Source organism: Spermophilus citellus, assembly GCF_964194105.1.
Source record: "Spermophilus citellus genome assembly, chromosome: 14".
Taxonomy (NCBI): domain Eukaryota; kingdom Metazoa; phylum Chordata; class Mammalia; order Rodentia; family Sciuridae; genus Spermophilus; species Spermophilus citellus.
The window spans coordinates 104,005,056-104,028,097 of NC_138194.1; the positions used below are offsets into that span (position 1 = coordinate 104,005,056).

Sequence of the window (23,042 nt, forward strand, 5' to 3'; positions counted from 1 at the left end):
GATGGATAATGGATGAATGGATGGTTGGATCTAAGAGCAGGTGGGCAGACGGGTGATGGATAAGGGTGTGGATTCTGGGTGATGGACAGGTAGATGAGTGGATAGTGCATGAATGAGGGACAGAGGGAATGAGTGAGGGAATGACACTGGCTGAGCCAGCTGAGCGAGTATCCCTAGCCCCAGGTCCCTGCGCTCTCCACACCGTGGTGGAGCCGCCAGGCCTGGCTGCAGGCTGTGTTCCTGGCACCAGGGGGACTCCAGGCAGAAGCCTCGTGGACACACACGTGCAGAAGGGCAAGACCAGAAGCAAACCCAGGCCACGTCTCTGGACAACCCGATGCTGGACACCATGGCACCTAGTCCTCACACATGCTGATGCCCTGCTGTGCCCAGAGCGCCTTGGGCACATGGCAAGCGTGCAGCAGATGGTTAGGGACCTCCTTTTCTTCATGTCTCCTTCAGGCCTGAGACCCTGGCCACCAAGGCCTGTTCTTATCAGGATGGCATCCCCAGAGCCTGCACACAGTCGGTGCTCGATGAGTGTGATAAAAGGTAAAGAGGAAGAGGTAAAGGCACCCCTGATGGTGCAGCCCAGCCCTTGGCAGCCTGGCCCTATGACTTCCTGAAGCATGGGGCTGCCCCCCGGCTCATGTCGCCCACTCTATCCCTCGGGGGCCAAGGATATGGGCCTGCGACTCCACATCTGACCCTCAGCCTCTCCCTGGCTTTTCCAGGCCTGGGTCCCCTCCAGGGACTGGCAAAAGACCTCAGTGTCCTCCTCCCCCCACCCCTTCTCTCGGCCTGTGCTTCCTGGCTGCCTGCTGGCCACAGAGCACAGCCTCTGCGCTTCTAGGCAGGCGGGTCACCTGGGCTCTGGCCAGCTGGGCTCCAGGGAGTGAGGGGGAGGATGAAAGGACCAGGTGGGTGCTTGCCCCCTCCCTCCCTCCCTGCCTGTGTGACTTCTCAGGTTGTGGTCTCAGCTTCCGCGGGCACTCGCCCTGGACTCGGGAGACCCTGCCTCCCCCCGTGTCCCTGCAGAGCTCCTGCTGTTGCTGGGCTCTTGGTGGCCCTGGCCTCTTCTCTGAGGGCTCCCTGGTCCTCATCCCAGAGCACCAGGCCATTGACTGTGCCGGGTTGGTCATCTAGACCACACGTGGTGTGAAAAGCCCTGTTCAAGCCCTTGTCCTTCAGCACCAGGCTGTGTGACCACTGCCAACACCATTTCCCGAGCACCCTGTGGGCCAATGAGTCTCAAGTGTCCCAGCCTGAAAATATCACCACAGCATTCTCAGGTGCATTAAGAGGCTGGAAATCACAGGCGGAGCCGGGCGTCCTTTGCAGTCATTGACATAGGAATGGAAACATGTGTATTCCCAATGCTCCAGTCATTCACCTACTACTTTTGCAAAAGCATGAAACTCTAAAATAATATTTATTCAAAAGTTCCCTGTAGTATAGTTTAAGGTCTGGTATTGTGATGCCTCCTGCTTCACTTTTCTTGCTAAGGATTGCTTTAGCTATTCTGGGTCTCTTACTTTTCCAAATAATTTCACGTTTGCTTTTTCTATTTCTAGGAAGAATGTCATTGGGATTTTAATAGGAATTGCATTAAATCTGTTTAACGCTTCTGTTGGTACGGCCACTTGACAATATGAATTCTGCCTATTCAGGAGCTGGGAGATCTCTCCATCTTCTAAGGTTTCTTTCAATTTCATTCTTTAGTGTTCTGTAGTCTTCTTTGCAGAGGTCTTTAACTCTTTTGTTAGATTGATTCCCAGGTATTTTATCTTTTTTTGAGGCTTTTGTGAATAGAGTAGTTTTCCTGTTTCTCTTTCAGTGGATTCTTAGCTGATGTATAGGAATGAGTCTGGCTTATGGGTGTTTATTTTATATCCTGCTACTTTTCTGAATTCATTTATTCATTCTAGAAGTTTTTAAACTATATGACAGAGCTATAGTAACAAAAAACAGCATGATATTGGCACCAAAATAGACTTGTAGACCAACTAAAGGACACAGAGACAAACCCACATAAATATGGTTATCTTACGCTAGACAAGGGTGCAAAAACATTCACTGGAGAAAATGAATGAAACAGACATTATTACTGTGTGTGTATATGTGACTGCATGACCAATGTGATTCTGCAACATGTACACTCAGAAAAAGGAGAAATTATATCCCACCTATGTGTGGTATATCATGGCGCATTAATGCATTCTGCTGTCATGTGTAACTAATTAAACAAATTAAAAACCAGTTCCTATTAGTGATTTATTTGTTGCTCAATTTAAGTTTTTCTGGGCATCCCCCTCAGGCACGATGGAACTTACCAGGTTAAACAGGGACACCCTGCCCCAGGCCTGGCCGCCTCCACTCTTCTCCTCTGTGATTTTGCCTGTTTGAAACGTTTCCTAAGGGGGACTCCGCTGTGGGCCCCTTTGTGCCTGGCTCGTCTTGCTGAGAGCAACCCTGGTCTCCAACACACAGATGGCCTGTAGACTCCCTGCTGCAACTGAGCACCAGCCCATCCTTGGGCTCTCAGGGCAAGCGCTGGCAAGGCCAGAAGGAGGACAGTGGAGGCCCACAGCAGCCGGTGGCATAAAGAATTCAAAAAACTTAACACCAAAAAACCAAATAACCCCATCAATAACCCCATGCTAGACATGGGTGATGGGCATACCTGTCCTTTTAAAAGACACAGTGACATTTTGATCCCATTTGTAAACCAGAAACCAGGCTTGCCAGCCCACTGCACCATGTCATGTCAGCCAATAAAACCCAATCAGTAGGAGAGCCCAGGGCCTGGCTGCAGCACAAGGGACCCAGGGGCTGGCATCCACCCCCACCCCCGCACATGAGGGCTGCTTGACTATGAACTGGCGCTGGGTGGCACCGCGTGGGAAGCAGATGACCAGGGGGCGCTGCGAGAGCCTCCACTGGGGAGTGGCAGACGGACACCGAGGCAGGGGCAACCCGAGGCTTTGGGAGTCTCTGCTGCCCTTGTGCTTGGAGCTTTCTGCAGGTCACAGCCCCAGAAGCCCATGGCCTCACTGGCTGGCATCTGGGGAGCCAAGGTAAGGCACACACCTGGCTCCAGTGGCAGCATGGAGACCCCAACTCAGTGAGTCCCCACAGCCACCCTGAGGCCTGGGGCGAGGGGCAGGCAGGGTGAGAGGACTGGCCACTGATGGAGTGCAGCAGAGGGCTCTTCTACGCACTTGTCCTGGCTGCAGAAAGCAGGCCTCTCCCCTGACCCGGGTGGGCTGCGGACCTCGCTGCCCGTCCTGAGGGAGCACGCACTCTGGATGAGCAAGATGCGCTGTGGGGCGGGGACTGTGCCTGTGCCTGTGCCCAGGCACAGGAGACTGGGGCTCTGTGGCCAGTGGGGAGTGGACTCTGCCTGATTTTAGGAATACACTGAAGTGAGGAGCCTGGTGCTGGGCAGGAGGCCAGGGGCTGCTCACCTGGAGAGAGACCCTGGCCCAAGGGTCCTGCAGAGGGGCTAAAGCAAGCCTGGGGAGGCCGGAGTGTTGGGTATCTACAGGGGCCTCAGACGCCTGGCACATTCCCTGCCCAACACCCAGGAAGCCACACGGCCTCCCAGCCCAGGTCCTCCCTCTGAGGCCGACCCCAGACCTGGGACCAGCCCTGCTCTCTGCTGTTAATAAGGTACACTGAGGGCTGGTGGCCTCGTTCCTGGAATCACAAGTGAGGAAAGATTTATGAGTCTCCTCAAGACACACAGCCTGTGCAGGGTAACCCCGTCACTGCAGAGGGAGCCCCGACTCCAGGCCTCTGGGAAAACATAACCCTGGGTTAGAATCCACTGTCCCATGATGGTTGGTTGGCTCTGGGGAGACGGGGTGTGCAGAGGGCTCCCCTGGTAAGGGCTGTAAATCCGCTGTCCTCCACGGACCCAGACCTGCCACACACCCCTGGGCTCAGGTGTTCCACCACCAAGGGCCAGGGTCACAGGAAGACCCCAGTGGCAGAAGGCCATTGTGGAATGGATCCCCTTCCCCTGGGTCCCACAGGCCTAGGCCCAATCATAGGGTCACCTACCACCAACTGTGTATCGCCAGAGGCTCCTCCCACTGAGTTCAGGCCCCATCCCTACTAGGGAGGTAACAGTGACTGCCACAGCCCCCATCCAGGCCCCTCTCCTTCCAGGACTGCCTGGGCCTCCCTGTCTTCAGATAACTCTGCAAGACACATGGTGTCTAGCCCCTGCCTCTGACCCCCTGGGAGCCCGGGGTCATCACAGCACCACACCCTGCAAGTCCTGGGCTCAGTCTAGCTCTTCCAGGAAAGAGAACAATTCTGCCCACGTGTCCATGTCTGCAAGGTGACCGTCACCCAACCCAGGCAAGGGCAGGTCAGCACTTTTCAAGGAAGGTCTTGGGTAAAGCAGAACTGCCCCAGGGGCACGGCAGCCCTCCCTAGGCGGCTCTCTGGGGCCCAGATCCCCTTCCTTTCCCTCTGCAGGCAGCAAGGACACTGGCCTCTGGGACCTGGCCTGGAGGGGTAACGGGCAGGGCAGAAGACAGGCAGGCTCTGGGAGGGCCAGAGGGGCAGGGGAGAGTGGCACAAGGCCATCGTGGAATGGATCCCCTTCCCCTGGCCTGTGGCTGCACTCCAGATCAGCGGCTGCCTGCCCTGTGCCTGGCAGAGCTGACCTGTGTCACAGCAGCCCAGGAACTGTTAGGTGACTCTGAGGCTCCCTGAGTGTGGAGTGGCTCCTCTCTGTGCAGGCCCTAGCCCTGGTCTAGACCTGTTAGATGGCCCATGGCCAGAGTCCCTGGCACTTAAGGTTCGAGGATACAAACACGTGCCAGTCACTGCTCCACTGGGCCAGCTGCCCTCAGTGCTTTCGGGCCAGGACCACATCCATGTAAATCATGTAGCAGGCAGTGGCAGGTGGCACACCCACAGGTCGGGGAGCCCCCTTCTCAGGGGGTCTGGTAGGTTGGCACAGTAGCCCAAGGTCAAGGGAAAGCAAAAGGGTGGGCAGCAGGGAGCTCGGCACTCCAGCCTGGAGGCCCCTGTCAAGGCACCACATGGGGCACACAGAGTTCCCCGTCTTGCTGCCACCCAGGACCACACTCTAAGACCTTGGCTGTGCCCGCCTCCCCTCTGTCTCAGGGCACCTTGCAGCCAGTTCTCACCCACTGGACCAAGTTCTTCTGGAACCGCGGATCTCAAGCTCTGGGGATTTGTGGACATGTTTTTCAATGACTTTGGGGATCTGAGGCCACTGGCTCTTTGGATCCTTTCTCCTGCCCTCTTCCTGGTGTCCCCGTCACAACAGTGTGCACACTGGTGCCCACATCCCCCTGACACTGCTGATCTTCTCCCTTCTCTCTGCTTTTCCAACCACGTAATTCCTACCCATCACCTTCAAGTTCACTGTTTCTTTCTTGCTCCAGGTCAGATCTACCTTTGAGTGCCTGCTGAATTTTTAATTTCAGTACCTGTCCTTTCCAACTCCAGAGTGTCCATTTGGCTCTTACAGGATTTACTGATAAACTCTATCTTATGCAATGCACTCTCAGTCCTTCCCTTCCCTCTCTCACCTGTGTCTTGATCATGGTGCCCTTTTGGTTTTTGACAGTATTCATAAACCTCATAGAATTCTCTTTCTGTGGAGGGAGCATCTTGCTCTGGCAGGCAGTTTCCACCACCGGCTTTCCCCCAGTCGACCGGCTCTGCTTGGTTTCTTTTTTTTTTTTTTAATGTTTTTTTTATTTTTTTCGTCTTTAGGTGGATATGATATCTTTATTTTTATTTTTAGGTGGTGTTGAGGAGTGAACCCAGCTCCCTGTGCAGGCCAGGCGAGCGTGCTACTCTTGAGCTACATCCCCAGCCCTGTGCTTGTTTCTTAGCACGTTTCATAATTTGTTGTTGGAAAAGGCACCTTGCAGTCCCCTTGAGTGGACCACAAAGTCCACTCCAGCGTCCTGTGGCAATCATGAGCCTCACTGCTGCTCCCATTTACTGTGCCGAGCGGCTGGCAGGATCGCTTCAGTGGTCACCAGTCATCCTCTCCCACAGCCTCTGCAGGAGCCTCGACTGCTCCCGGGCACAGCCTGGGTACTGGTCGCCCAGTGACGGTGGTTTGAGTGTGCTGTGCTCCCCGACTGCAGGTTCCTGGCCACACCAGCTGCTGGGCCCTCTACTTGTGGCCAACTGTGCAACTTTTGCAGCAGTGCCCTGTGATAAACCACTTTAGAGCTGAGCCCAACCAAACGTGGGCTCCTACAGTGGGACAGTTCCCGAGGCCAGTGTTTGTAATTGACTCCTAGACAGCTGTCCGCTGTCTCTCCAGGAGAGCTGTGAATGACTCCCCGTGCCCTTCTCCACCCCATCATCTGTTTTTTTTTTTGTTCATGTGGTGCTGGGATCGAATCCAAGGCCTGGTACACACTCTAGGCACCTGCTCTGCCACTGAGCGCCCCAGCCCCCCAGCCCCACTCAGTTTTGAGAGCACCCTTCCACTTGAACTTCACACCCCAGCAAATGAAGTCAGCTCCTAGAGAGGGGTCTGCAGCTGCTTCATGGCCGCTTTCCTCGGCCAGCTCTGGGCTGGGGCGGACACTATCACATCTCTGCATGACGCCCTTCTTCCCCTACTTCAGAGTTGAACACCGGTCTCCTGAGCTGAGGCCCACTGAGTCCCGCACCTGGGCTCACCTGAAATACGACGTGGCTGTGGAGGGCCTGAGGCAGGAGACCTGCACTGGCCTTCCCTCCTGTGCCCAGGTGCTTTCCGGTCCTCTACAAGCATGCTGCCAGGACCCCTGGAAGATAGCTGAGCTCATGTGAGGGACGTGGCCTGAGGGGCAGGAGAGGAAGTGAGGTGGCAGCTGAAGGGTGCTCACAGAAGGGACGGACTGTTTCCTTCAGGCTGGAAGTAGATGGTGGTGGAGCTGCAGCAGCTGAAATGATGTAAGGAGGCCCAGTCTTCTCCTCGTGCAAGGACCCAACCTCCTGGTGCCCCACACTGCAACTTCACCTAACCTAACCACCTTCCCAAAGCCCCACCGCCCCATGCCATCCCACTGGCAGTTAGCATCTCAACATGAACTTGGGAAGGACAGACATTGTGGGGACACGTGCATGGAGTTCTGCACACATGGCATACGTTAAGGGCATCTGAGTGGCAAACCACTCCCCTGTGCGAGCGGCACACGGCTTGCCCTGTAGGCACAGCACTGGCGTGAGGCCGCGTGCTGCAGTCCCTGTGCTTGCTGCATGGCCCACTCCTTGCCTGGTCGCTGGAGGACAGTTAGCAGACACTGCACTGGTGGCTGCCTGACTGCTTAGCTGCTGCCTGACTGTACAAACATGGTAACTGCGCAGTAAGATCAGACCTGCTTCCTGCCTGGTCCCTGGAGGTCTGGATCAGCGACTCCACAGCCACACTCTCCTACCTTGTTCCGTGGACCTCCTTGCTGGACGAGAGCCCACACAAGGCATGCAGTCCACAACACTGCTGTCTCAGGGATACAGGCCACAGACCCAACACCCCATCGGAGGGCTGAGGGCAGAGCCCTACCTAGTGCTGCTGCCGGTGCAAGTTCTCCAACATCACATCACATGCTCCCAGGGCTGTGGACATCCCTCACAGAGGCCGCCTGAATGGAGTCAGGGCAGCTTCACAGGGAAGTCACGACTTCCCCACCGACATGGGGGTCTCCTCCCAATGAGAGTTCAGTGCTGAGGGCACTGGCCCAGAACAAGGCCTGACTCACTGGACAGCCACGACAGAGGCACTGACTCCTGAAACCTCTCAGGAGGGCGTGGAGAGGCTGGTCCTGCCCTGGCACTGCTGAGGGCACTGCAGGTCTGCCACCATCCAGACTGTCAGGAAGTGGGGGCTCAGGTTTGGCAAACGGACCTCCCAGGAAGTGGCCTGCAGGGTCTGAAAGGTGACAGGGAGGGCCCCTGAACCAGTAATACCCAACCCACAGAGGGCGGGCATGTCCCCCAGGGTGGGAAGCTGCCCCTAGAGCCGTCTCACTGGGGCAGGACAGAGGAGTGCAAGCACACCAGGTCCTGCCCTCAGGGGAGCCAAAGGTCAGCAAGGGGAGAAAACCCATGGCCAGGGGACTGGAGCAGCCGGGGTCCTGACTGGACTGCAGTGCCCACCAGCCCTCTCGACCTGCAGGGGTGGACTTGGCCAAGGTTCCCAGGTCAGAAGGGGAAGGCACTTAAATGGGACAGAGATCACACTGCTCTGCAGACCCCTGGGGAAAGGGAAGGGGAAGACGTGTTCCCACCAGCTCAGGTGTAAAGTTGGGCATGGTGGGTCCACCCAGAACTCTTTGGGAAAGGTGCTGAGGCTAAGCTGCAGGGCCACATGACTTCTGGAGAGGCTGGTTGCGCTGTCCAGAGAGCACAGGGCTCTTCAGGGAGCATGGAAGTACCGAGGCAGGAGCCTGTGCCAGGAACCTGGACCTGGCACTCAGAGGCGGGCAGTGGACCTGTGCCTCTGCACAGCACTCGCCTCAGGCCTTCTCTTGTGGAGTCTGCAACTCTCTAGTGACAAGCCCACAAGGAAGCTGCCAAAAGCCTGCAGAGGACAGGAGGGGAGAGCAGAGGACAGGAAGGGAGAGCAGAGGACAGGAAGAGAGAGTACAGGGTCAGCCCGAAGGGGGCTTGTCCCTGGAGCTGTTCTGGAAGGAGGGGTGCCCTGTGGCCACACAACACCCAGACAGGACAGGAGCAGTTGTGACGGTGAGATGGTTCTGGATCATAGAGTCTGATGGGCACAGATCATCTGTAGGGTGGGGAGGGCTGCCAGCAGGGTGCACATTCGCTTGGTAGGTCCAAGATTTGGCTCTGCCAGCAACAGGTGTGTCGCCTGCCCTCCACCCTGCAGAACCCCAGGCAGCTGCAACCCAGGCCTCCGCTGTGAGCCAGCAACGGCATGACGCAGACACACAGGTGCCCTCCACAGGCACGAAGCAGAGCACGACGGCAACACAACACGAGGCCACAGAGCCCCAAGAATCCGCAACGAAACTTCAAAAATTATCTGGTTTCTATGATCTTCCCACATGCTTCAAAGAAACACAAATTCTACAACACAGCGCTATATCAACGTCACTACGGCCTCAGCGTCTGGACAGACTAGAACCACAAACCTCCCTGTAAGCCCCTTGGCTCTCAGGATCCCAGCAGCGCGTCTCTTGATGGAGCACCTGACGAGCGTGGGAATGAAACCACGTGCCAATTCAGCTGCCAGGATGCGAATCCAAGAAGGAATGGAGCTCAAGGGCAAAGGAGTGAGCTCGGAAAAACACCCATTTCACGGCCACAACGCAGCTAACGCGGTGGACAGGGCCTCTGGAGTCACAGCCAGGAAGCATGGTGCTGCTAGAGGTAAAGCCACAGAGGGCTACTAAGGCCGAGGAAATGACCGCGTCCTAGGGTCGGCCTCCCCACACCCACTGGTACAGACAGGCCTTCCCCACGAGCACCGCTGCCCTGGAAACAGCAAGGACGAAAGCTTCCACACTGCTGGGGCCTGTGTCACTGTCCTCAGTGGCCGTGTGCAAACCTAAGACTAGTCTCTGAACTCCTGATGGCGGCTTGTTCAGTTAGGGCTCTAACTGAAAGTCTGGGAGCATGGAATACCAACTTTGTAGTGGTCTCTGAGCCAAATGCTAAAAACAACAGTCCAGGGTCCCTGGGGGTGACAAGAGGGCCTGCCTGGGCCTGAAGGGCAGGGTCTGCAGGCCACAGGGGACACTACAGGCTCTTCTGCTGAGCATGACAGTGGCTGAAGTAGGCATGTGCCAATGGGGAGACGTGTGGCCTGAGGGCACTTGAGGTCAGGAACTGAGTCCCTGCCCTCACACTCGACTTGGGGTCCACCCAGCACATGAACTACTGCCAGCCCAGCCTACCCAGCCTCCCTGGGGCAGGAGGCGCTGCCCCTGTGGGCTAGCACAGTGCTCTTCTCTGCCAGGACAGACACTCTCTATCCAACACAGCAAGGTTTGCCAGGCAACAGAAGATTCGGAATTCACCCAGCCTGGCCCCCAGTTTCAACAGAGGAGGCTTGGGTGTGCTTAAGGTAGCATGGACTCTTCCAGAGGGTCTCCTCCCATTCACAGGACGTAGCAAATGACACAGGTAAACTTCAATCAGCCAAAACACACAGGCCTGGGTCCTTCTGAGTAATGGAGACAATGTGCTGGGGGCACCACCCCCTGGGGGAGCGCTTAAGCTCTCTCTGAGCATGCTCTCCCGTCCAGCGGGCAGTCTGTATCCCAGGACTGACCCCATGTCCTAGGGGTCAAATGGGTATGATGACAGCCATCAGTTATCACTGGCTGTGGATGAGCAGGGCAGGGGGGAGTGGGCTGTGGCCCTGCACCTGCCCGGGTGATCCTGGAGGGCCTCAAGCTTCACCAGGGCCCTCAGGGCTACGGGCTGCTGCCTCAGCTGCATCCGCCTCCTGAAGGCAGAGTGCAGTGCGTGCAGCTGCCCCACCTCCTGCGTGCTGAAGCAGGGCTGCTGCTCCGCGAAGTGCACAAGTGCCTCAAAGGCTGCGGCCGCCTGCTCCCAGGCCACCTGGGCCGCAGAGTCCTCCCCAGGGTCTCTCTCCACCCGGTCTGCATTCCCGTCAGCCTCAGCCGGCAGCATAGCAGCGGGTGCCTCCTCCACCTCCCTCTCTGCACTGGGCGGGGGCCTGTGGCCTGGGCAGAAGGGGCCCTCCCTCACGAGCTCGAGGATGTGGGCCAAAGTCTTGTTATGAGGCTTGGTACTGCAAGGCTCGGCCTCTTCGTCCTCCTCGCCCTCGGAAGAGCCTTCTGCAAACATGACAGCAGGCCACAGCTTCCTCCAGGCCCTCCTGAAGACATGGCTGGGCACAGCGTTCCAGGCACAGGCCACGCTGAGTATGGCATCGTTCATGCTGTACCGTGGGTGGAAGCCCTGCAGGCTCCCAGGGGGGTTGATGAAGTGCCTCATGAAGTCTCTTCGGATGCCCTGCTCCATAGGCTGGATCAACGACGTCACACTGGCAGGCAAGAAGATGGTGAAGATGTTATCAGATGCCAATGCAGCCTCCTGTGGGTGGGCCCTGGAGTCGTCCAGCAACAGGATGGCCTTGCTGTCTGCCGGCAGACCTATGGTTCTAAAGTGTTCTCTGACCGAGGGGACAAAGATGCGGTGGAACCAATCTGAGAAGATCTCCTTGTCCACCCAGGCGTTACCCTGGGCCTTGTAGGCGACGGGCAGGTGCTGGATGCCTGTGAAAGCCCTGGGGCCACGGCATTTCCCGATGGCCAAGGGCTTGATTCTATGGGAACCTGTGGCATTGGCACACATCAGGACAGTCAGTCTGTCCTTGCCCTGCTTGAGGCTGGGCATAGTCCCACCATCTGGGTTGGGACTTGGCAAGCACCTCCAGAAAAGACCGGTCTCATCGGCACTGTACACCTGCTCAGGAGATAGCCCGTGCTCAGTGGTCAAGCTCCTAAAGAAGCCACAGAACTGCTCCGCTGCCTGGTGGTCAGCTACCTGCTTCTCACTGGATGCATCTAGCTTTTTAATGCCATGCCTGGCCTTAAAACGCCAAAGCCACCCTCCAGAGAACACACAGGGCTCGGTCAGCCGCATCTGCTCGTAGAAGTCCTTGGCCTTCTCGATGAGCATGGGGCCTGACACGGGGACACCCTCAGCACGCTTCACCAGGAACCACTCATACAACACCCGGTCCAGGTGCTCCAGCTTGGGTGTGTGCAGCGTGCGCCGCTGCTCCAGTGCCTGGTTGGAGTCAGAATTGGCGAAGAACCGGAGCAGCTGGGCCTTGTGGGCCTTGATGTCGTACAGGGTGGACATGCCCACGTTGTACTCCTGCATCAGCGCCTTTCTGCTCTCGCCCCGCTCCAGGCGTGTGCAGATGTCAATCTTCTCCTTCAGCGTCAGCACCACCCGCTTCCGCTTCCCCACCCTGCCCTTCACGGCAGCCTGCTTAGAGGCCATGGGAAGGGTGGCCAGCCTGCTGCCTCTCGTTCCCGCTGTGAGCTTCCCCTCCGTGCCTCAGGTTCTCCCTTCTTGTCTCTGCTGCTCCTGGGCTCAAGCCCAGTCCTCCTTGGCTCTACCCTCTACCTGCAGCAACCTCTTCCTCAGCTTCCCCTGGGCATCCAGGCTCTGGAAGCTCAGGCCTCAGCTACTGGCAAAGTGGTCAGCTGCTGATCCTCTCCGCAGGGGAAATTTCCAGCATCAATCTGCCCTAGACTGCTTGGTGTGGCTGGATCCTCAGCCTTCTTCTCAGGGACAGTAGCAGGTCTTCCTCAAACAATGCCCAGGTTCCGATTAATGAAGGTATTGTGGCACAAGCGAGGTGCTTGTTTCCAGGGTCCACAATGGTGTCTCACCCACAGTGCTTCAGGAACTAAAAAGCAGAGAAGGAAAACATCACGTCAAGCGCCAGGACATACCTGCGCACGTCCTCACTACTCAGACCCAACAGGAAGCTTTACCTGAAACAACTGCTATGACAGTCCTGCCACCCTCTCAACTCCAGCCCTTCCTGGCACAGGGAGAGCGTACAGATCACAGAGGCTGCAGCACCACCACCCCGTTCTTTGATGAAAAGGCACATAGGACCCCCAAAAGAACTCCTGAGGGGTCCACTCCTCCCACCTCCCTTCTAAACCTTTATGTGGATTGCTTCATCCAACTTCCTGCAGTCCAAGAAGCCAGAAGGCTACTTACAGGTGCAGCATGTAAAACACACAGCCCCTAAGACCACAACTCAAGAGAAATGAGATGTGTATTCAAATGTAGTCAGTGCTTCATAGACACAGGGCAGGCTTGTCACCAGTCACCTCTGGGAACTCCTTTCTCCATCAGTTGGCCTCCTGGTCTGCCAAATGTCCTGCTGGTGCTTTGCACCACAGTACTGAGTGTGAGTGAGCACCCTGCCTAGCACAGCATACACAGCCCAGGAGGTGCATCACACTGTGGGAAGAGACGGCAATCAGGCCGTAGGCCAGCCTTAGGAGGATTTCTAAAAGGAAACTGGGGGATCCGTGGGATCACACAGGAACCTGTGAGGGGCCAACAAATTTCTGGAGGAGGCGATTAAGAATGTTTCTTGGCGTTGGATGTGCAGATGTGTGCAGGTGTTATGAGGTGGCTGAAAACGCTGCTGTCTGGCTTGCAAGACAAAGCGCTTGAAATGCTTTCCTTAGAAATGAAATTCAGGTATTACTTCTGAAACCTTAAGCTCCAGGCTACAAGAAATGGCAAGAGACATTCTGGTGGCTTCTTCCCTTGCAATTTAAAGGAAGCACTGACATCATGAGGCCACGTGACCATGGACTTCAAGTATCCTCCTGAGCCCAGGGGTGGACAACACACTGAGTGGTGGTGGACAGGACAGAGGTGCGGCAGGAAGGACAGCGGCACTCGTCCACTCTCAGACACGGTCCTGTGTGCAAGGACATAAATTTCCTTAGAAAAGGCCCTGAGGCATTTAGGCCAAGGTTGTTAAGAATGGACCTTTTCACCGACGACTATGGTTGTGCCCGGGCAAACGCGGGCATCCATCAGGGGCAAAGATCCAAAACACAAGTGTCCTGGAGACTGGGCAGGCGAGGACCCGGAGCCCCGGGAGGAAGGGTCCCGGGAGAGACTCCAGTGCACACTGCAGAGGGGGTGCGGGCGCGTTGGGGGCCGCGGAGGGACACTGCATCCCGGGTACCACGACCGCGAGCAAACTCCGTGCGAGGGAAGCGGCGGCCAAGCCCCATCCTGCTCCTGCCGCGGCCCGGCCAGGGGGGCGCCAACCGCCGGGGCCGCGCAGACCTGGTCCCGGGACCGCGGCGAGGGCAGGCCCGGGCGTGCGAGCCTCGAGGGCGCCGCGACAACCCGGCCCCGCCTCGCCGGCCGGCCGCAACCGAGTCCACTCACCTGCGTCCGGGCCGCCGCCGTCGGCCGGAAGTGCGCCGCGCCGCTCTCCCCAGCCCGCGCCTCGCCGCCTTCCCCGGCCACTTCCGGAACGCTCTAGGCAGGCGGAGGACTCGTCCTCTCTGTGGCCCTCCCAGGGGTCTGAGAGGGACTGGAAGCACCCAGCGCAAGGATGCTGCAGGTCGGCAGGGGCTGCCGGCCCCGCTCTGTGCGAGGCTTGTTGGGACCGCGGTTGCTGGGCCAGTGCCTGCGGCAGTGTGGCTTCCCCACAGGGGCATCCGGCTCAACCTCCTACTTAGCTAAAGCCCCATTCGCGGCTCACCTAGATGATTTTGATGCTGAGGTTTGAAACAGGTGAGCTGGAGAGGCGTCTTGAGATTTGCACTGGTGTTGGTGGACACCGAGGAACTCAATGCGTTTTGCTGGTGAACTGTGGAGTGCACTGTGGTGGGCTGAATGGTGGCCCCCGAGGGTGCCCACTCCTAATTTTCAGAACCTGTGTATTCATGGCCTGGCATGCCAGAGGAGAGAGACTTGGCAGGTGCGATTAAGTTAAGGATCCTGAGATGGGAGGTTATTCGGGTTGTGTGGGTCGGCCCCGTGTCATTACAAGGGTCCTGTAAGAGGGAGCAGGAAGGTCAGGTGGGAGAAGACAGTGTGCCCATGAAGGCAAAAAGATCACCGCTGGGACCCGCGATCCACGTGCTTTACTGGCAGAGGAACTGTCAGATAAGGTGAGGCGGGCAGCGATCAAAGGCAGCAGATTTAAAAGGGCCGCTGAACCAGGCTTTATTGAGATATCATTCCCAGGCGGAACTCAATCGGACCCACAGAGTGGACACAAGAAGGGTCTGAGGAGAAACCGCATGGAAGCTCGACGGACTGGACTTTTATGGGGCTTACAGCAGGAAGGGAAGGGCTTGGGACAGGAAAAGGTGTTTTTAGGGTCCTTTGTTCCCTTGGAGTTGATCAGGGGAGTTGGCTGAACTCCAGGATTGGCCAGGGGGTCCTGCTGATTGACAGGCGTTTCTGCCAACACCTGATTGATGTTCCTTTCCGGGGTGGGCGGCTTTGTTCTGAGTCACCACCAAGTCACCACCACTGACCTGACAGGAACTGCCACCAGGTCCCCAGTGGGGGAGGCTTCGAGAACCTGGGAAAGCCAGGAAGCAGATTCTCTTGGGGCGTGCACCTGTGACACCTGGATTTTTGCATCCTAAGACTCATTTCAGACTCTGACCTGCTTTGGCTGCTACACTGGAGCCACCCTGCAACTTACACAGCAGCCCTTGAAACAGTGACCACCCTGTGGTCAGGAGTGGCATGCTGGAGTTGAGTGTTTGACAGAGGAAGAAACATGAGATAATGGGTCTCACTATGGCACCTGGTCACAGCTCCCACAAAAACTCATACAGAGCTTGCTAACTCACTCCTTGATTCACAGTCCTCCCTTGGGCCAGCCCTGCCACCACCTGGTTCTCTCCTTGCCCTCCCTCACTGGTCCCCACCTGGCTCACTTCCTGGCTCTCTACCCACTCACACTCCCAGGTGGTTTCCAGTATCAGGGCCTCAGTACCAGGGAAGTCTGGCTGCTCCCAAGTCAAGTCTCTTGCCAGGCCCTCCCCTGAAATCCAAACTCCTCTTCCTACAGAACACTTCTGCACAGCTTCCTAAGAGGCTCGTCAACCGGCATTTCTAGAACAGACCCTGCTGCCTGTCTTGCTCCAGCCCAGGGCTCCCTGTCCTGACAAATGGCGGCTCTACTCTCTCTCTCCAGCCACTCCACACCCCCCACAGACCAGGAGCGCTGATTGGCTCTGCCCCTGGTCCTGCCTCAGGCCAGCAGTGGTCACACCCACCCCACCCGGCTCTTTTCTTTGTCAGCTTTTGGCTGCTGTAGAGTGAACCACCCTGAAACTCTGTGGGAAACTCAGTGGCATGACAGGTGCTGTTTGCTAGCATTAAGTGTGTTTGACAGGAAGAGAGAGTGTGGGAGCCTAACAGGGGACCCCAAGACCCCCAGGCTCCCTGATTGGGCTTCCAGGACAGCCAGGTGCCCAGACTGGCTGGCCCACCAGTGGTTTTCTGCTGCCGCCTACTGGACCCAGAATTGAAAGCACCTCCCAGACCAGCCGTGCTGGAAGGGTGGGCCTGGGCATGGAACTGGGGCCTGGGATGTCGCTCCAGGATCCTTGGACCTCATCAGATGGACTGAGTTCACTCTGGCAGTGGGGAGGGGGTTCAGAAATAGAGGCCTTCCCCAGCCTCCCCCAGCTTACAGGATAAAGCCCTCGAACCACAGCCACAGCCGCCTTGCTGACCACTCCTCACAGCCAGAGTGACCTTGGAGAGGTCAGACTGGGAAGGTCACTCCTCCCTCTCTGAAAAGAGCCCGGGTCCTCAAGGCCCAGTGTTCTGGACCCACAGCCCTTTACCAAGCCCTGGGTCCATCCTGTGGGCTGTGCCCTCTGTGTAGCCCCCTTTGTCTGGAGGTGTGCCTGGACCTGGCAGTGCCCCTCACTCCAGCTCTGGAGGCCTCAGGTGGGAAAGGCAACAGCCAGTCCTCCCTTCAGGAGGGTCTCGGGGATACCTGTCTCCCACAGTGAAGAGGGGACTGCAGCTCCCCGTCTGAGGCCCGTGGCAGAGAAGGAAACTGTCCTGGGTGGGCCTGGGGTCTCCACTCACTGACTTCCCTCCAGGAGTGGGGGTATAAGAAAAGGTAAGGAAAGGGGTACAGAGAGGAGAGACGGCTCTGCTCCTGGGGCTTGGTGGGTGCATTGCACAGGAGGGAAGGTGGTTTGGGGCCAGGCCCTCTGGGGAAGTAGAGGTGGGAGGGGATTCAGAAATAGAGGAAGGGAAGAAGGGCATTGATGTCAGGGGCAGGAGGGGCTCTAGGCTGCCCAGTCGGCTCCCCAGAGGGTGAGCACCCCAACTCCTATCTGCATACAGGCTCACACTCCCATGTGGCACACATTTACACACTCATGCTCACATACAGTCTACAGACAGCACACATTCAAATCACTCAGGGTTTGTAAGACATGGCCTTTGTTTCCAAGAGGAGGCTCAGCTCTGCTGTGGACAGGCCATGCTCCTGGCTGCAGGCAGTCTTCACAGGAAGAGACCCTCGGTGGTGTAAATGGAAGTCAGTTCTTTTTGTGATTAACATGCTTATTTTTAAAAACTAGCTGTGCATGAAATAAAAATATACAAATACGATGAGTGTTCCAGCAGGGGCCTGAGTGGCAGGCTCCACTGGAAATGGTGGTCTGTGGGCAAGACCTCCCTGTGAGGGGTCCACACCCAGGGAGAAGCAGCTCCTGTGGTATGTGGACAGGCAGGATCTCCAGGGAGCCCAGCAGGTTTGAGACTGCGGTGGCTGGGCGGGTCAGGTAGGGCCACAAGAGCAGAAGAATCTGGAGTCCCAGGAACTGGCTAGAGAACAAGGGACAGAGGTAAAGATTGAGTCATGTTGAGGCCCCATCTGGACCCCATCCACTCACAGAGGGACCACAGGGGGTCATGCCTTTCTGCAACAAGCCTTCCAGGAAGCAGGACCACCAGAGGATCAGGCCCAGTGTGGCTCAGGGGCTGCATGTGATATGTGCCCAAAGAGTGAAGGACAGAGGGCAGACATCAGTGGGTGGATGTGCTCCTGGCTTATTTGGGGACCAGGGTCAGAGTTCAGAGTGAGGTCTCAGTGCTGGGCTGAGGTCAGGGTGGGGCTATAAGGAAGCTGTGGCTACTAGGCCACCCTTAGACCAGGGCTCTCACCCTTAGCACTACTGACATTTAGGGCAGGGATTGGGGAGGGGAGTGGCTGTCCTGTGCACAGCAGGATGTTGAGCAGATCCTGGGACCACTCAACCCAATGCCAGCAACACCCTGGGTTGGGACAACCCAAGTCGCCTGCAGGCAAGGCTAAACACGGGCCGAGCACCCGCTTCATATCACATCCAGTGGACAAACATTTACACACCTGTAAATGTTTGGGGAATGAGTGTTCCAGGTCAGTGCTGGTGCCGGGTGCCACCAGTGTGGAGACAGATAAGGAAGGTTCTGTCCAGGGCAGCCAGAGTTCTCGTGGGCTGGGGTTGGTGGGAGGACCAGGCAGGTGGGCAGCCACACGAGGAAACAGCCTCGGAGAGCTGAATCCCTGCATGTGGCGCCTGCGCTGCACTAACAGGCCTGTGGGCTGGAGGGGATGTTCAGAGAGAAAGTTCCAGATGAGAGCAGAGGGCATGAAGGGGTCCTGGGGATGCCACACGCAGCCCGTGTGACCTTGAGCCCAGTCCTGTCCCCCCCACCACTGAGCCCCAGGTTTCTCACTGCCAGAAAAGAGAATTTATGAGAATAGAGACCAACCCAGAGGTGCTGGAGAGCTGGGCAGTTCATGGGCTTCTGCCACAGAGTGCTGGAGGATCTAGGCCTTATGTCACCCGTCCCGTCAGCTAGGTCACCTTACCCAGGCTCTGGTGGTTCCTGCAAGCTGCTGAGCTCAGGACCCCAGGATGCAGGTGCCTCTTGGCCTTTCTGAGCCCCTCAGTAGTCCTTGGGTTGGGCTGATTCCCTGCACCCACTGCCCACCCTAGCATGCCAGGGCCTTTCTAGGGAGGATATCCCCAGGGTAGGAAGAATAGTTCAGTGCCCATTAGCAGGGAAAGGAGGGTATCAGAGGACAAGGGGCTCTTTCCCAGCCATGTACAACTGACCAGTGGCCGTGGCCAGCACTTCTGTCCACAGTCATCTGCTGGAGCAACAGTGTGCCCAAAGGGTCACAGGAGCATGGCGGAGGGGCCGAGTGTGCAGATAAGCCTCAGCAGAGATGGGCAACAGGGACCATGAGTCACCCCAGGGCCAGCAGCAGCAGGAAGCTACTGTCCTGGGCCTGGCAGGGCAGACAGGAGGAACAGTGACCAGAGCTGGCTGGGGAGCTGGCCCATAGCACCTGGGGCCCCTCCAGAGGGACACGGCACCTCCATCCCAGCCCTGCAGTCAGGGTGCTGGAGAAGGAAACAGCTGGGCAGGGCAGGGTGCAGAGGGGTCTGGGTAGCTGAGCCAGCTGGAGTGCCGACTCCTCACCCCTCCTCCTGTGCGGGGGGCTGCTGAAAGCCATGTGGTCCCCAACTTCCTTGCACCTGAAATTCCAAGCTGTGGATTGAATATGGTCCTGTTGAGAAAGCCCATGGCCATCTGAGGTCCCCACGGGCCTCCAGACCCTTCCCTAGAGAAAGCAACTCCCGAACTGCCCAGCCCAGGGGCGGCTTCCTAGCAGCTGCTCTTGCCATGGGCAGCACTTGCTGCTGATCTGTCTGGGATGCTCTGATCAAGGCCTGTCTCCCCCATGGACTGCAGGCCGCAGGAGGGAGGACAGGCCTCCCTCTGTAAGGCATGAGGCATAATCTGGGGCCTGAGGACTTCGCAGCCCTCATTCTGGGGGTGGCTGACAAACAGCCTCCCCGGGGAGAATGGCTCCACCCTGGGCAGGCTGTGTCCTCCAAGGCAGAAAGAAGGACAAAGGGAGTGGGAGGGGCCATTTGGGGGGGCCCAGATTGGAATCTGCCCAGCCCGGAGCCTCACTGGCCCCCAGGAGCCCGTCACTGTTGACTGAAGGCCCACGGAACCTCCCTGCCTGCTGAAGTCATATAAAGCCTCCCTGAGGTCTGTCCCCCACCCGCCTGTGACCATGAAGGCTGTCCTCCTTACCCTGCTGGCCATTGGCTTGGCCCTCCAGCCAGGTGAGCCTCAGCCAGCCATGGGGCAGGACTGAAGGAAGGGGCCTGTGGAGGCCAGAAGGGTCCCAGGGAGCAAGCGGGAGGAGGAGGAGGGTCAGGTGGGAGGAAGGAGGCGGGTTTCTGCCCACTGGGCTCCCTGGAGGGTGACTCTGGGCACATCTGGGAAGCAAGGATGACACCTTGCAGTGAATTTTTCCCTGCTGCCCTCAGGGTTGGAAGGGCAGAAGTCAAATGGACAGGGACAGGGATGCTGACCAACAGTCCTGGGAGGCACAGGGGCAAGGCATCTCATGCTCAGAAGGGAAGGAAGGAGGCTGGAATGAGGAGGCGCTGGGGTTGCACTGAGAAGACCCAAGCCCCCCCCAGTCCTGACGTCCACTCCACGGGAGAGCTTGTGTCCAGGTGGAGGACCCAAGGGGATGGTTCAGCCTGTGCTGTAGCTGGCCAGGTCACTGACCCTCTGAGACCTCAGTGTCCTCTTCTGGAAAGTGTGGGCAGGGGGCTGTCCCCCGAGGCCACCAGGAAATTGAGCAGGACAACACTCCAAGGGCACCCAGGGTAGGGCTGGGGAGGCGCTTGGACCTGTTTTCGAGGAGGTGCTGCGGAGCCAGCTGTAGCAGCTTTGAAGGGAGGAGACTTAAGCAGGACACCCTGGTAGCTGGGGTCACTGGACCCAGGGAGGGCAGGACCTGGCCAGGGGCCACTTGTGGTCACATAGCACCAAGAGGCCTGAGAGGGGCTGAGACCAGGTGGGTCTAGGGGATAAGAATGGGTAGGCCTGAGGCCTGGTGGCCTAGGAAAGTCAGGGAACGGTCTCCCGACACCCCAACCCTTCCTCTCCAGGGCCCAGCTGGGCCCCTGCAAGACAGGGTTAGCCAGGCCACACGGGGGCTGGTCATCTCTGCCCTTCAGGGAGCATGGCATGGTATGCAGCCAGGGGCTGCAACGTGGGCATGGAGGGGAAGTCATTCATAGGCGCAGCAGGGGAAGTGGGTGCCAGTCCTCGGTGGACTGGGTACACCCAGGACCTCGCGAGGGGCCTGGGCTCAGGTCTGCACCCCAGCAGTCTGGAAGGGCTCATGCCTTTCTCCATGCTGGAGGGGGAGAGAAAGTGTGGCAGGCCCAGGCTGGGAGGACAGCCTCTGACCTCGCTGCCCCGCCTGCCCCGCCCCGCAGGTACCGCCCTCCAGTGTTACTCCTGCACGGCCCAGGTGAGCAACAGGGACTGCCACAACGTGCAGAACTGCACCCAAGGCCAGACCCAGTGCAAGACGGAGCGCATCCGTGAGTGCCTTCGCCCGGCTCCCTCCCTGCCACTGGCTGATGGAGGAGCCTGGGCTTGGTCTCCACCACTGTTCAGCCTTCTGTCCTCTGCCCACCTGACCATCTACCCATAATCCCCACATGTCCCACCCCTTCCAGCGCCCTCATCACCCCACACATCTACCCACCCCATCCTGCACTCACCTACCCACTGAATCTGTCTGGTGCTCAGCCCAAGGCCCAGCTGCCCTGGGTCCTTGGACATGGACAAGACCAAGCCCCTGGTCTCCTGCTGCTGGCAGCCTTGCGACCAGCTTGGGGTGTGGCTGTGGAGCTTCAGTTAGGGACAGGACTGGCCTCCCCAGCCGTCACCATGCCTCTCCAGGTGCAATTGGGCTCGTGACCGTTATCAGTAAGGGCTGCAGCTCGGACTGTGTGGAGGATGCGGAGAACTACTACGTGGGCAAGAAGAACATCACGTGCTGTTCCAAGGATCTGTGCAATGCCAGTGGGGCCCACGGCCTGCAGCCAGCCACCACGCTGGGGCTGCTCGCCACGCTTGGCAGCCTGCTGCTGTGGGGGCCCAGCCAGCTGTAGGCTCCAGGAGGGTCCACAGCCAATGCTGTGTCCCTGACCTCATGACCTGGCAGAGGTCTAACCCTCACCCTGCTCCCCACCTCCACAGCTCCCCCGGGACTCCTGTCCAGTGCCCGCCTGCCCAGGAGGCTGGGCTGCAGTGCCTTAGAACAGCCTGCAGCCGGCTCCTCTGCAGGCCTTGGCTGCTGCTGTTGCCACAGCCCATGTTTTGGCCACCTTTGCTCAGGTGCCTCCTCTAGGAAGCCTTCTCTGCCCTCTCCTCCAGGATTGAGCCAGGGCCCTCCAAGGCTGAGATGAGATGGGCTGGGTAGCAGTCGGGCTGGGAGGGTCACAAGGCCCTGGGATCTAGATGAGGCAGGCAGGGAGGGACGAGCCCCCGTTCATGGACAACCTGGGAGCAGCCTGGCATACAGTATGCTCTCAATAAACACCTGTTGGACAAGCTGCAGAGAGCCTGTGTCCTTGACAGTCCAAGTCCAGGCCTGGGAGTGTGTGGGCTCCACCTAGGCCATGTCTGTGCTCATGGACGTGGCCTTGACTGAGAGGGCTGGAGTGCTGGCCTTGGCAAGAGCAAATGTGTGGCACCCAGAAGGGAGGAGGTCCACAGGAGGCAGGAGGTCACCTCTCAGCCCTCTTGGCCTTTGATGTGCAGCCTTGAGCGTGTGGCCAAGACTCTGAGCCTGCATGCTCATCTGTGGACCTCCCTGTTGTGGGGACAGGCCCCGAGCTCTCAGGAGGAGCATCTCCTGCTGGAAGGGCAAGTGCCTGCTTTGGTTCCAACAAACCTGTTTTTCAAAGCTGTTTTGTTTGTGCAAAAAGCTGCAGGCGTACAGTAAACACTCAAAGACTGTGAGGGGCCCAGGGACCGGCTGCCACCCTCATCCAACCCCCAGGCCCATGCTCTGCTCTCTGCTGCCCCATCACACCTCCCGGGCTCCTTTGGGTGAATCTGTGTCCATGCTCACAGAGTGCTGGAGGCCCCTGGAAGGGTACGCCCACCCCTTCCTTTGTCATTCCTGGGAAAGCCCCTTCAGAAAGCAGCCTGGTGGGTGACATTCTCTGAGCAACAGCAAATGAGCTCAAAGCACATAACACCCTCTGTCTCTTCACCAGGAGGGGTCACCCTCTCCAAGACAGGGCTCAGATCCCAACCAGAACAAGTAGGTGTTACAGGGACAACTGTGAGCAATGAATGCTTGGGAGAAGCTAGAGCTGCCCTGACAGGCAGTGAGCTCCCTGTCTCTGGGGGTATCCAAGAAGATCCAGGGAACTGGGAAACCGATCCCACTGCCACAGCTGCTGGCTGCGGGAGCAAAGCAGACCCAGAAAAACAAGTACTTTAGTTTCTGCTCTTGACGCAGACCAAAGCGAATGGCTTGCCCAGACCAAAAAAAAAAAAAAAAAAAAAATCCAGGGGCAGGGGAGTGGCAGTGGTGGTGTTGCCCCCGAGGGCCGCTTCTTTTCAAGGCGGCCTCAAACGTGCAGGACAAAGCGCTGCTGCGGCGGTCCCCAGGG

The 23,042-nt window shown here is 58.0% G+C and overlaps 2 protein-coding genes across 7 annotated transcripts; one reads left to right on the forward strand and one right to left on the reverse strand.

Annotated features, from left to right (window-relative positions):
• Nucleotides 1–9,495: 9,495 nt before the first annotated feature.
• JRK (Jrk helix-turn-helix protein) lies at nt 9,496–13,996 on the reverse strand. Of its 3 annotated transcripts, none has more exons than XM_081266610.1 (2): nt 13,936–13,996; nt 9,496–12,412 (listed from the first exon to the last, which is right to left on the reverse strand). In XM_081266610.1, the coding sequence occupies exon 2, from the start codon at nt 11,998–12,000 to the stop codon at nt 10,330–10,332; it is 1,671 nt and encodes a 556-aa protein (XP_081122736.1). In that variant the 5' UTR covers nt 12,001–12,412; nt 13,936–13,996; the 3' UTR covers nt 9,496–10,329. The 3 variants fall into 3 exon arrangements, with proteins under 3 accessions (XP_081122736.1, XP_081122738.1, XP_081122737.1); XM_081266612.1 differs by lacking the exon at nt 13,936–13,996 and adding an exon at nt 13,525–13,918; XM_081266611.1 differs by lacking the exon at nt 13,936–13,996 and adding an exon at nt 12,736–12,846.
• A 53-nt stretch (nt 13,997–14,049) lies between these two features.
• PSCA (prostate stem cell antigen) lies at nt 14,050–23,034 on the forward strand. 4 transcript variants are annotated; one of them, XM_081266622.1, is made up of 4 exons: nt 14,050–14,286; nt 19,523–19,670; nt 20,844–20,951; nt 21,316–23,034. In XM_081266622.1, the coding sequence occupies exons 2-4, from the start codon at nt 19,619–19,621 to the stop codon at nt 21,525–21,527; spliced, it is 372 nt and encodes a 123-aa protein (XP_081122748.1). In that variant the 5' UTR covers nt 14,050–14,286; nt 19,523–19,618; the 3' UTR covers nt 21,528–23,034. The 4 variants fall into 4 exon arrangements, with proteins under 4 accessions (XP_081122748.1, XP_081122749.1, XP_081122747.1 ...); XM_081266623.1 differs by lacking the exon at nt 19,523–19,670; XM_081266621.1 differs by lacking the exon at nt 14,050–14,286 and having other exon boundaries at nt 18,110–19,670.
• Nucleotides 23,035–23,042: the final 8 nt, after the last annotated feature.